The sequence below is a fragment of the Hemicordylus capensis genome, chromosome 3, assembly GCF_027244095.1.
Source record: "Hemicordylus capensis ecotype Gifberg chromosome 3, rHemCap1.1.pri, whole genome shotgun sequence".
In the NCBI taxonomy this organism is placed as follows: Eukaryota; Metazoa; Chordata; class Lepidosauria; order Squamata; family Cordylidae; genus Hemicordylus; species Hemicordylus capensis.
The window spans coordinates 336,569,943-336,582,700 of NC_069659.1; the positions used below are offsets into that span (position 1 = coordinate 336,569,943).

At 41.6% G+C, this 12,758-nt stretch overlaps 1 protein-coding gene across 11 annotated transcripts in view; it reads right to left on the bottom strand.

Annotated features, from left to right (window-relative positions):
• Nucleotides 1–12,758, bottom strand: part of TNIK (TRAF2 and NCK interacting kinase) — a 413,952-nt gene that overhangs the window by 23,981 nt on the left and 377,213 nt on the right. For 10 of the 11 annotated variants that reach the window (XM_053305179.1, XM_053305184.1, XM_053305180.1 and 7 more), the window contains 2 exons: nucleotides 6,796–6,960; nucleotides 3,001–3,115 (listed from right to left, as the gene is read on the bottom strand). In XM_053305179.1, coding sequence (XP_053161154.1) covers nucleotides 3,001–3,115; nucleotides 6,796–6,960 — 280 coding nt within the window. The remainder of the gene's footprint in view (nucleotides 1–3,000; nucleotides 3,116–6,795; nucleotides 6,961–12,758) is intronic. The other variant, XM_053305182.1, reaches the window with a different exon arrangement.

The following is a 12,758-nucleotide window of genomic DNA, read 5'->3' on the forward strand; positions in this document are numbered from 1 at the left end:
AGTCAGCACCTCCATCTTATTTGAATGCAACTTCAGTTTGTTATCCCTCATCCAGCGCATTACTGCCTCCAGGCAGGCACTTAGGGAAAATATGTCATTTCCTGATGACGTCGACATGGAGAAATAGATCTGGGTTGATAACACCCTGCAGAAACCTCCTGATCTCTCCCAGTGGTTTCATGTAGATGTTAAACAGCACTGGAGACAGTATGGAGCCTTGTGGAACTCCACACTTCAGTTCTCACTTTGCAGAACAACAGTCTCCAAACAACACCATCTGGAATCTACCAGAGCAGCAGGAACGGAACCACTGTAAAACAGTGCCACCCAATCAAACCTCCCTCAGGCGGTCCAGAAGGATACCATGGTCAATTGTATCGAAAGCCGCAGAGAGATGCAAAAAGATCAGCAGAATCTTTTCGCAGAGCTGAATCAGCAGAGCACCCTCCCTGCTCCTTAAAGATCCCCCCACCGCCAAACCGGCTGAACCATCGAACGGGTCCAGAAGTCCGGAAAAAGACCTCCAAACCGGTTTGTGCACATCCTTACCACCTGTTGTTCCAGAGAGTATTGTGTGGAATTTAGCTGTGTGAGCATTATGGGCTCTTATGTTGTGACATCAACAGCAGTGGACAATATGCCTCTAACCCCTAAACCCTTTTAAAGTGTTGTTTTTATTTTTAGAGGCTAAATGCTTTATGTGTGTGAGAGTATTCACCTAGCACTTTAGACATTTATAAACAGAATATCCATAATATATACTGTATTTAGAAATATAAATTATGTGACACACATAACTTTCTTCCTGGCAACAATGTTCACCACTCTGTAAACATTTCCTTTTTATATTTTATTTAGTAGTTTGATAACTCCAAAGCTTTCTTGCTTAGTGTTACAACACACATTTAACCCAATAATAACTATTATTTTTAACAGTGATGAACATGAGAATTGCTATTACAAGTGCCATTTCTGTTACTGAAACCAATACAGACTAGCATGCTACTGGCACAATCAGCACTAATGCTGAGGTGTGGGGAGATCTGGATTTTTATAATTATGTAAGTGGAAATTGGCTTGACAACACACTTTACCTTTACCTTTAAGGCCCTGAAAGATCCAAATGCTAAGGGCAATTGCGGAGCTGGCATGGACTATGTGTCTGAATAAAAGGATATATGCCCCGACAATGGAATGAAGGTGCCGTCTATGATGTAGTTTGTTTATTAATGGTATATATGCCTTTATTTATTTACACAGCACCACCATGGTAGTATATGGTAAGCTATATTTATACTTCTACCTCTGAAGCTAAGCAGGTCTTCATTCGAGCAGTGCCTGAATGGGAAACCACTTGAGATCCCCAAGAACAATGCTCTGCCCTTGGAAGAACAGTGGAATACAAATGTAACTTATCACAAAATGCTTCCTTCTCAGGAGAAAAGTTGCCCACTTTTTTCAGGTAACTGCTCGGCCTGAGAAACCAGCACTGAAGCATGTCCAGAGGGGGAGGAGTGTCTAGGTTTTTATGACTTCCTGCTTTCCTCAGGATACCCTCATGATGGTTGACCATTTAAAAAGGCAGGAGTTAAAAGAAGTGATTTGTCCAGTGTTTTGAGCAGGTATTTTGGATTTAGTCATATTATAGGAACTATATACAAGACTACTTTACTTGCGGCTACTATTAAATCCTGTGCACACCAGCTCCTGGCCCACAGCTTATTTATTATATTTTTATACTACCCCGCCCATTAGCTCTGGGCGGTTTACAATAAATAAAACAAAAGATCTATGGCATTACCCATGTGATCTTCTACTAACCTTTATTTTTATTTATGAATGCTTTTAAATACTGTCAGATGGGGGCCTAAGGATTATTGTGGAATACTTCGAACTCAGAATGCTGCAGATCGTTTATTTCTAACTGCATAATTATAATTATATTGATCACTGATTTTAAGGGCCTCTGCTGCAGATTAATGTCAAAAACCATAATATCTTATGCCTTGTAATCAGTCTTATTTTGATGGTTGGCTATTAAACTAAGGAAGCTGTGATCTTGATCAAATGAAAAAAGAAAAAAGAATATATTCTCAAAGGAATAATTGTGTTAAAATAACCTTGCTTTAAAATAGGGAAATAAGTGAGGTATACCAGTTACCTGAAAGCTAACAATTAAATTTTGATTCCCAGAGAAATAGACAGCATATTATGATTTTGTTTAATTAGGGATATCGTTATGAAAAACTTCTATTTTTTAGAATTCCCAATTATATATAGCTTTTTTTTTCCCATTGGAAGTTTTTTACTTCCTCTTTTCCCTTTCTTCTCTTTTTAATTGTTAAAATATATGAGTGTATTCCTTCAAGAAAAAATTCAGTTAAAGGACTGGGGTCCATTGAAGCTTGAATGGTGGGGCTCAAATACCAAGAAAAGTTGTTACCATCCTATATTTTGTAATCTAATAATGTTACTAATTCTCTTCAGAAAATGATTCTTGCTGTTAAAAAAATGATCTGGAAAGATATTGCATAGGTTTATGTGCTTTCTGAATAACTATCATTAAGATGGATGAGGTTTTTATCTTTTGTATAACTTGAACTTTCTTTTTATTCACTGTAATTGATTGCTCAAGAGATGTAACTATCTTTTCTTTTTCCCCCTTTATTTCTTAAAATAATAAATAAATAAATAAAACAAAGATATAACAAGCTTGCCAATGATGTGTGCAATGATGTGTGTCAATACCCGGGTTTCAGTTTCTGATTTGTTCCTGGAAATGTTTCAGAAGTGATGTTTGCTGTGATGTGACAAAAGCTGAAAGCACCAACAGATGCATATGACCAGCTGGTCATGGGTTAGAATTCTGGCATGCCTCAGATTTTCAAACCCTTCCTCCCCACCCCCAAGAACTATCACATGCCAGTGAACATGGGAATAGGCCCTAAGTGTCTTCATCTTCATTCTACCTTTCTGATATCCCCGCCCCCTTTTTTTTACCCGTGGCAGCTGACTCTTCATCATCATCTTCATCTTCATCAGTAGGGGAAGTCTGATACACCCTGGTATCCACAAATGGAGCGAAGGACGCTTTCGTACTACTTCCCATGCCATACTATAAAACAAGGAATACAGAGATTATTCAGCTAGAGGAAGGGAATAATAAAGATTTTATCTTCTGCTAAGGATCATATGCTTCAAGTAGAAGTGTTGCAGCTCAGTGGCAAATTATGTAGTATGTTATAAAAGAGAGAGAGAGAGAGAGAGAGAGAGTGTGTATGTATGTATCCAGGTTTTCCCCTTGGTATCTTCACTTAAAGGGTCCTTGAGTATTAAGGGCCAGGTCATACATGTCTTTTTGTCACTTGTAACACCAAGTGACTGCAGAATCATGGGTTGACTTGTATCTCTGAATAACTCATTGCAATCAAATACTCGCTGCAGAATTCTATTACCTCAGCATTAATGCTTCATTATCTATCATAATACTAACTTGAGCGCTTTGGCAGCATAGAGGTGGCATCAAAATGCTAAATAAATAATGCTTCTCAGTAGAGTCACTTCATGCATTCAGCTGTATGTCATCAAGTGATGGAAAAGCAAATTATTTTAGATGCATGTTTGAGTCAGAATGTGGATATCTGGAACTCCAAAAGCTGCATTTAGGAACCAATGTCACTGACTGGACATAGGTAATCTAGACAAGTCACCATCCATATATATATAAAATCAGGGATGTTTGCCCACTGCTTTAAAATAGAAAAGCCCACAAATGCATTGTACAAATCACACCTAGCACACACGTAAACAGTTTTCATTGACACAGAACTCTGATAGCTGCACAGCTTCCCAAAGAGCAAAATTATGAGTGAATTCAGAAGCAGGTTCAGTATCCGTGCAAACAAAAAATTCACAATGCCTTGTATCCACAAATAATGTATAATAGCTAATAGAAAATATCAGTGTTCGTGCTGTTGGTAAAAGGTTGTTCTTTTTCAGTCCCAATAGCAATCCATTGATAGCCCATTTCATATGTCCTTGGGATGAAATTTGGCACTGAAAACATTTTTGGGACTAAGCCTTGATGAGATGTCTATCATGTATTTATTTGTTATTTTAATAATTCATCATAAAGATATAGGGTAAATTAAAACCTGGCTCAACATATTTCACAATAGCAAATAAGAAACACAGTATAAAATATTTTATATATAGTAGTTTGCAAAAGATATATATATATATAGAGAGAGAGAGAGAGTGAATGTCCACAATCTTAATGTTTAAATGTAAATGTGGACAATCCGATATTAGCTTGTCAATAAATGGAAACAGGTATCTATCACACACACACATACATACAAGTGAATACTGACAATCACACTTAAGGGATTATCAACCTTCATTAGCGTAAATCTACCTTTTTGGGTGCTCAGAAAATTTATCTGCGTTTTGTTGACAACCATGTCAACAGTCATCAAATGTTGGACATTCATTGTAACATTTATATCATAGCTATTTATTTATTTATTTATACACGTGCACACAAGTGCACAAAACAAGTCTAGTCCCAGAAATAATTGCATTCAACACATTTTTCTGTATGGCTGGTGACACATGGGGAAAATCCACACTCAGCAGCCCCAGATATCACATAAAGATACTCATTCCCATATGTGCACCTTTATCTATACTAGGCAAGGAAGGACACAAGAGAATTGGACAATATGAATCTGGATGTCAATCTTGTCATTTGCGGCCCATAAAACATTCACAAATTGGCATCTCTGGGTGCACTGGTATTTCTGCTCTTCCTAAATGGCTCTCCGGAAGTTTATACTTCATCCCTTTTTGGGGATGCTTAAATTATCCCAAACTTTTGTCTTAACCCCAGATAACTAAGAAGGGTATTTAAATACTGAATTAGTTGAAATGATTGACTGAAATAGCTGAGTAGGCTAATGCCAAAACAAAGCAAATTAGCATAATCTTATTACTAAGTATGGCAAAGCGGAGTTCGATTAGTAGGAATTAGGGAAAACAAATGCCTAATATTTGCATTGTTTTCTTTTCAAATCTCTTGCCCCATTAGGATAGGAAAGTAATAAGAAGGTCTTCTCCCAAAGGGAAGATATCTTGATAGCGTAGGGACAGAATTTGCTCCACAGTAATAGTTGGACCACTTGTTTTTCTGCTATGCTGTTTATCCAGGGAATCTTATATTTATGACCTCTATTAGGGGCTGTTATAATAGCAAGAAGCCAGGAGGAGGCGGAAGAAGAAGAGCCCTTTGTCACTGCTATTTTATGCCTCTTCCTGGGATTTATTTGAAAAGCCACTGAGGCCCAGCACCACGGCTGCGATCCAGGCTGAAAGCCTGAGCTAGGCAGCTGTCACACTGGATAATTGCTTAGCTTGCCGGCTGTACAGAGATAATAACTAGCCTTGTGAAAGTGCCTGCTTCTCTTTAAAGTACACGGGAGCTCACAGAGTTTCAAGGCTGCCACTTGGGTTCCCAGGAAACAGCAGATCCATTGCTTAGCAGAGTCAGAAAAGAATGAAACAAATGAGTTCAAGAGCGAAGATTTAGCAGAATGTTTAGCCCTCCTGAGACTTTATTCGGATATGCTGGCTTCAAAGTCTGATGGTGTAAGAACTCAGCGGCCATTCCATAATCTATAAAATGGGGCAGCATGTACTCCATGCTAACAACAAAATGCTACAGCTCTGCAACTAGGCAAGCCAAATTCTGTGCCTACATAATCGGAATTCTGTGACTTATACAGCATGTAAATTTGCATTTTTCTCTCTTATTGTGCAGAATTTATTCTGCTTCTTTTGCAAGTCATGAGAGCAGCAAGGGGTGGCCACCCCACCCCTCTGGAAGACTTAGTTAGCCACCTCTTTTGATTCCTGAGATTTCAACTGGTTTTGCTCACACACTTTCTAGCATATTTTCCCAATAATAGTGGTTAGAAACATTTTTTAAAAAATGAAAGTTGAGTGACTCAGGAAACGGGATTCTGTGCTTTTCAGAATTGTGGCATGTACACAGCCCTGTCATATATGTTATATATTGATGGGAATTATGGCTATTTAGAAGGTCTTGAAGATGTTGGCTTTCTCCAGCCATTATATTGATTAAGGCCCCTGCTAACTTAGCAAAGAGGCACCTTTTAATGTGGTGATTCTCTTTATTTAGCAGGGGGAGAGTAACTGGCCCTACCAACCCCCAGCACAGTACCTTCATTAACTGTTGCTGGTATATATCTTATGTTTATTTTTAGATCATGAGCCCTTTGGGGACAGGGATCCATCTTATTAATTATTTCTCTGTGTAAACCGCCCTGAGCCATTTTTGGAAGGGCAGTATAGAAATCAAATCAAATAAATAAACAAATAATAAATAATAAAGCCACGATCCAAGATCTCCATCAATTGTACCGCTCCCCCTCTTGATAGATGTTAGCCAAAGTACACTAGCATGATCGACATGGGCAAAACTAGTGATAGCTACAAACTCCCACGATCACAGAAGTTATCAGGCACTTCCTGTTTCACTTCTAGATTTTGGAAGTGCCCCCACTTCTTCTAACACCCTGTCCAGCAACAGATGATTTATCAAAGCTCTGTTTAGAATTATAACTGCAGAATGCAAGCCAAAAAGAGAGAAGGTGAAAAATGGCTAGAAGCAAAGTCCACCAAAGTCTTTTGGAGCATGGTATCAAAATGCACACAGAACAAAGAGAAGTGGGGGAAGATTAGGCACTGAACCAAGAGGACCCCTCTGCCACCTACTTCTGACACAGAGTCCATCTCTTGCCCATGGGTGGAGACTCGCCCCAGGCCCTCAGTCGGCGTGCCCGCAGGAGAGTGGCTTTGCTGCACCAAATCTGGAAGATTGACATGGCCGGCAAAACCATTGCTGGCTGTGTGGCCAGAGCGTTTTTTGTCACCAGAGGTCTGCAGAGACACAAAGTTGTAAAGGAGAGAGGAAAAAACAAAAGAGCCATGTTAACCTGTGTAGACACACAAGTCCCTGGCCTGACCATCTTTTTGACATGCACACTGGGTAAGCAGCAGCATATTTACACTAAAGAAAAGGATGCAACACAAGCGCATTCAGAAGCAAGGGGCCAGGCTTACATACAAGCAGAAAAGAGATATTCAGATAATTTTTAAGAAGAATAAAAAAGCACACTTGGGCTTCTTAATGCTGCGAATGTGAAAGACAGTAGCCATATTCACACATTACATCCAACGCATGTACAATCTGTGGACAGTGTTTGCACACACAAATCTGTATGCACGTACAGTTATTCACACATTATGTTCAAGTCAACACGAGTCCACTACCTATCTGTACTCTGCATTTGAGGGGCCCCGTATTCAGGCTCACTTTTAAAAGGAAAGCATGTACAGTCAATCATACAAAAGTGTGTCCCTGGTACAGACACCTGCATGCATGTACAACGTAATGTCTGAATAGGGCTAGAGTGGGAAAGAAATCACTCATACATTGATGTCAACACAGGTTTTCTGTATGAACAACAGGCCCTAGGATCGCACAAGGATGCTGGGCAGCTCACAACCCAGTGGCGAGAGCACAGAGGTGCCAATCATATGGCCTGGCACTTCCATGTGGGATGCTATACATGCATACATGATTTGCACAATTGCCCAGCTTGAAAAGAGCTGAGTGCAACTGAAGCAGCCATGGTGGTTATCTCCGGAACCTCTAGGGCATCCTTGCCTACACTGCTAGCCTGCTGGAGTGGCCTGCATGCTCCCACAGGCAATTGTGAAGGACCTGCCAGGAGTCTGGACCAGATCATAAACTCTTTTAAGGAAAAGCTGATTTAATCCTTGCCTTGGAAAATGCCTTGAGATGTTGGTGTTGCTGGTTGCAAATCTCAGTTTCAAGGTATGTCGGGAAAAAGAAAATCTTTCTAAGTTGATTGTTTCTCCATGACAGTTTTAATACTGAATTCAGTGACTAAGTAATGTTCCCTGGCTTTGACAGGCTCTCAAAAAGGAAGAGCTGACTCTATGGGACTGCAAACCCAGTACTCCCCCTGTCCACAGTTTACCCTGGAGTAGCTGCCAGCTTTTCCTATATTCCGAAGGACCCTGTATGGCAGCCTTGAACAAGAGAGCCATATCTACCAGCTGCTGACAGAGCTTTTGCAAGTGGTGTTAAGAACACTTTTTAAACAGGAGTGTCATTTCTGAATGCTGCTAATAGAGTACAGCAAATGGAGGAGAGGGAATTTTAACCTGAAAGTACATTCTGGTCCACATAACTTTCCTCATTTGATGCACAGATGTGGAAAATGCAAAGCTGCTTTAATCACCACTTGTGCAAACAGCCTCAAGAGTCAGCACAGAAAACTTGCCACCTAATGGCTTCATTTAGTTCCTGAAGCTCTGTTCATACACGTCACACTGACTGACTTATAAAACTGAGAATTTGAGCTTCTGCTTTTGTTTTTAAAAACAAAATCATTAACATTTTAGCCCTTGGTCCCAATCCAGAAATGGATATCTGCAAAGGGTAGATGTGAAGACAAACATTTCCTACAACAATGCTTATTGCCCAACGACTTGCTTGTTCATGGCATGGTATATATCATTGGTATATATCATATCACTTGGTATATATCATATCACTGCAGCAAAATCAAGTCGTAAAGCAGGGGCTTTCAAAGCTAGAGCCCAAAAGTGACTTGACTTTTGTTGGACTGGGGATTGTGGGTGTTGAGGTCTAACATTTGGGACCCGAGGTTTGAAAGCCCTTGAAGTCAAGCTTTTCATGGAATGTACTAATTCATGTGGTCCTCATGTTTGAATGTACCTCTATGAAAAAAACCCTGTGCATAGAAAAACAGCATGTCAGGGAGAAGGCTAGACTGCACTTGACCCTGATGGCCATGGAGGGCGGCCCTCGGTATGTTTGGGTTCGTGTTACTTCAGGGAGTGAGATGGCGGAGGCGGCAACAACGAGGGAAGCCTTTCTGGGAGGAAAGATGGTCTTGTGGTAGCAAGCATGACTTGTCCCATTAGCTAAGCAGGGTCCACCCTAGTTGCATATGAAAGGGAGACTAGAAGTGTGAGCACTGGAAGAGATTCCCCTCAGGGGATGGAGCCACTCTGGGAAGAGCAGAAGGTTCCAAGTTCCCTCCCTGGCATCTCCAAAATTGGGCTGAGAGAGATTCCTGCCTACAACCTTGGAGAAGCCGCTGCCAGTCTGTGAAGACAGTACTGAGCTAGATAGACCAATAGTCTGACTCAGTATATGGCAGCTTCCTATGTCTAGTTTTCTACATGCCAGGGGAGATTTGGGTGGGAGAAAGGGCTAGAGCGTTCAAACAAATAACCTTTCACTTGACACAGTAGAGTCCAGGAAAGGCTTTATCAGTTGATTCTGCTGCATGTATTAAATTGAACCACGACTAGTCAGGGAGGAGAGCTGGTTTTGTGGTAGCGAGCATGAATTGTCCCATTTGCTAAGCAGGGTCTGCCTTGGTTTGCTTTTGGACGGGAGACTACATGTGAGCTCTATAAAGGTATTCCCCCTAGGGGATGGGGCTATAGCTCAGTAGGAGGGGGACTGCATGCTTACATGCAGAAGGTCCCAGGTTCACGCCCTGGAAGCTCTAGGTTGGTCTGAGAAAGACCTCTGCCTGAAACCTTGAAAAGCCACTGCCAGTCAGTGAAGACAATACTGAGCTACGATGGACCAAGGGTCTGACTATGTTCCTATTAGGTTTATCTAGTAGCACCGGAAATAGACATTTCTATGTCTGGGGCAGACTTCCAATTCTGTGTGCCATCCCATCATCACAAAACTGACCCTTTGGGGGAGTGATTTGTAAATTATGGAGAGACTTACATCTCTCTGATTGCATCCTCCCTGAGAGACATACTCAGCAACTGAATATGCAACAGGCACGGGGCCAAGGAGATGCTGCACGGATGCCACTCTGCCTGGTCGGCTGCCCTTACTAAGTCAGCTGATATCTGGTTTCTCATATATCACCCTGAAAATGTGTGTAATTATTCCCAATTGAAACCTTATATAGATCAGCCTTGCTTTCATGACCTTGATGATGGACACTGTGTGACACTTAGAGCAGAAGCCCCTATTTCTATACCCGGTTTCCCAATTAAGTGCTGCTTTTAAGGAAACAGAACCACCCATGGCCTTTTGGTACAGCCATCAAGGGTCAGAATGCAACAAGTACTCCAGTCCTAAGGAGTAAACTCCTGACATCAGTGACCACTTTTCCACCCAGTTTCTTTTTCAAATGGGCTAAAGTACATTTCCGTGAAACAAAACAGCAGCGAACAGCCTTGGCTTTGCCATCGCGCAGATTAACAGATCTCTCTGTCCTGACAGGCACGCAATGCTCACATTAGCATCAACAAGGGTTATGCGCCTCCATGGAGAGCCAAAAAGCCTCTTTTGTCTGCGGCCGGGGAAATGCTACATAATCCGGCAAACCACCTCACTTTATTCCCCCATTCTCGACTCCAATCTTGCTGGCAGCAGACAAAAGAGATCTACTTCTCTCAATTGCAAAAAGCACTGTTGATACGTATTTTGCCAAACTATAAGCCTGGCAGAAATTGTCAGCAGTGTCTTACGGCTGCCGCAGCCTGCTACTTATGTCTAATGTGTCACTTATTAAGGGAAGGTCCAAGAAGGCTAATGTACCTGAAAGAAATTACCCCAGGCTGCAGAAGCAGCATCTGCCACGATTCTTGGAACTCACAATTTAATCAGGTGGCTAAGAACAATGTATTCTTTAAAGAAAAGAAAAGAAAACACTCTGTGGCATGAATCACAGCTTGATGCTTAAGGTCTATCAAGTTTTGCAAACAAAAGCATTCCTAAGGCAAGCATCCACTTTTGCACATGATTTGCCCAAACAGAAAACATCTCCCTCTACTTTCCCCTTTCTGTAATAGCATACTTGGTGCTAGCGGCATGGGAAACTGCCTCTGTGTGGCTTATTCCACACCATTCTGGTAGCGTGTTTCTCTCATGACCACAGTTCCTTCCACTCAAAGGCTGTCCTCTCCGCCAGCAGGACAATGTTTGAATACTGGTCACCACATCAAAAAAATGACATTGTAGAACTAGAAAAGGTGCAGAAGAGGGCAACCAAGATGATCAGGGGCCTAGAGCACCTTTCTTATGAGGCAAGGCTACATGACCTGGAGCTACTTAGTTTAGAAAAAAGACGACTGTGGAGAGACATGATAGAGGTCTATAAAATCACGCATGGAGTGGAGAAAGTGGATAGGAGAAATTCTTCTCCCTCTCATATAACACTAGAACTAGGGGTCATCCCATGAAACTGATTGCCGGGAAATCTAGGACCAACAAATGGAAGTACTTTTTCACACAATGCATAATCAAATTGGGGAATTATCTGCCACAAGATGTGGTGACAGCCAACAACCTGGATGACTTTAAGAGGGGTTTGGATAACTTCATGGAGGAGAGGTCTATCAACAGCTACTAGTCGGGGGGCTCTAGGCCACCTCCAGCCTCAAAGGCAGGATGCCTCTGAGTACCAGTTGCAGGGCAGTAACAGCAGGAGAGAGGGCATGCTCTCATCTCCTGCCTGTAGGCTTCCAGCGGCATCTGGTGGGCCACTGTGTGAAACAGGATGCTGTTCTAGATGGGCTTTGGGTCTGAACCAGCAGGGCTGTTCTTATGTTCTTAATGGGAAGGAACCATGGCCACTGCTTCTCCCACATGGTTCTGAGATATATGCATTACCGCAGCAGTATGAGGAGAAGTTTATTTTTTTAAAGCATTTCTAGCCCACTCCTCCAACAACAAAGTTCGCTACACTTTCCTCAATGTGGGTAAGTTAGTCATCTAGCATCACCTAGTTAACTAAGATCATGGACAGCTACTAGATGGGTAACATCAGTGACTTCTTGTGTCATTCTGAATTACCCATACCTCCATATATTTGTGTGGATTACTTCTTTTCCTGTGTGTGCGTTTTTAAAAGCATACCTCTTACACTACAACCTCCAGCAACAAGGCTCACTTGTCCCCTTCTATAGCATCAGGTGGAACGGGGGTACCCACTGCGCTTAGCCAAGCTCCAGTGAAAGCCAAGCACTGGAGGAAAGCAGTGTTTCCTCTGCAGCAGAGCGCTTTTCATCTGGAAGCAGCCTAAGCAAAAGGCTCTTTCTGATTATTTTGGTTTGCCCGAGTTGAAGGAGGTTTAGTTGGTAGTAATATTTTTCAAATGTAGGTAGTGGTGCCTCCAAAAACTTTACGGTTTTTTGCAGGTTTACTAGGGATTTCACTGAAATTCATCCAAGATATATCAGTGTGACTATTTCCACACAGTAATATGCATGAATCACACAAATCGGTAAAATGAAAGTCACATTTGTTGGCCCCTGGATTGCTTTCACCCGAGTCTTGTTTCCCCACCCCCTCCCTGAATAAAAGCCAAGACATTGCAATTAGAGTATTCAGATGAAGAGCTACAATTAAACAAAGCAACTGAGAATCTTCAGCAGATGGCTTCAGAGGAAATTAGTACAGAAGTGTATGGGCCAGGTTTCCGTCTCACTCCTAACGGTGTAAATGTAGTGTAACCTTTCAGTTTAGCAGCTTTTCTTGTTAAAAGGATATCAGAATCCAGAAACATCATCATTGTGTCCTAAGGTGTGCACTTCTGTTTGTCGTTTGGAAATACCTCTTTTGTTTAGATGTTATATAATTA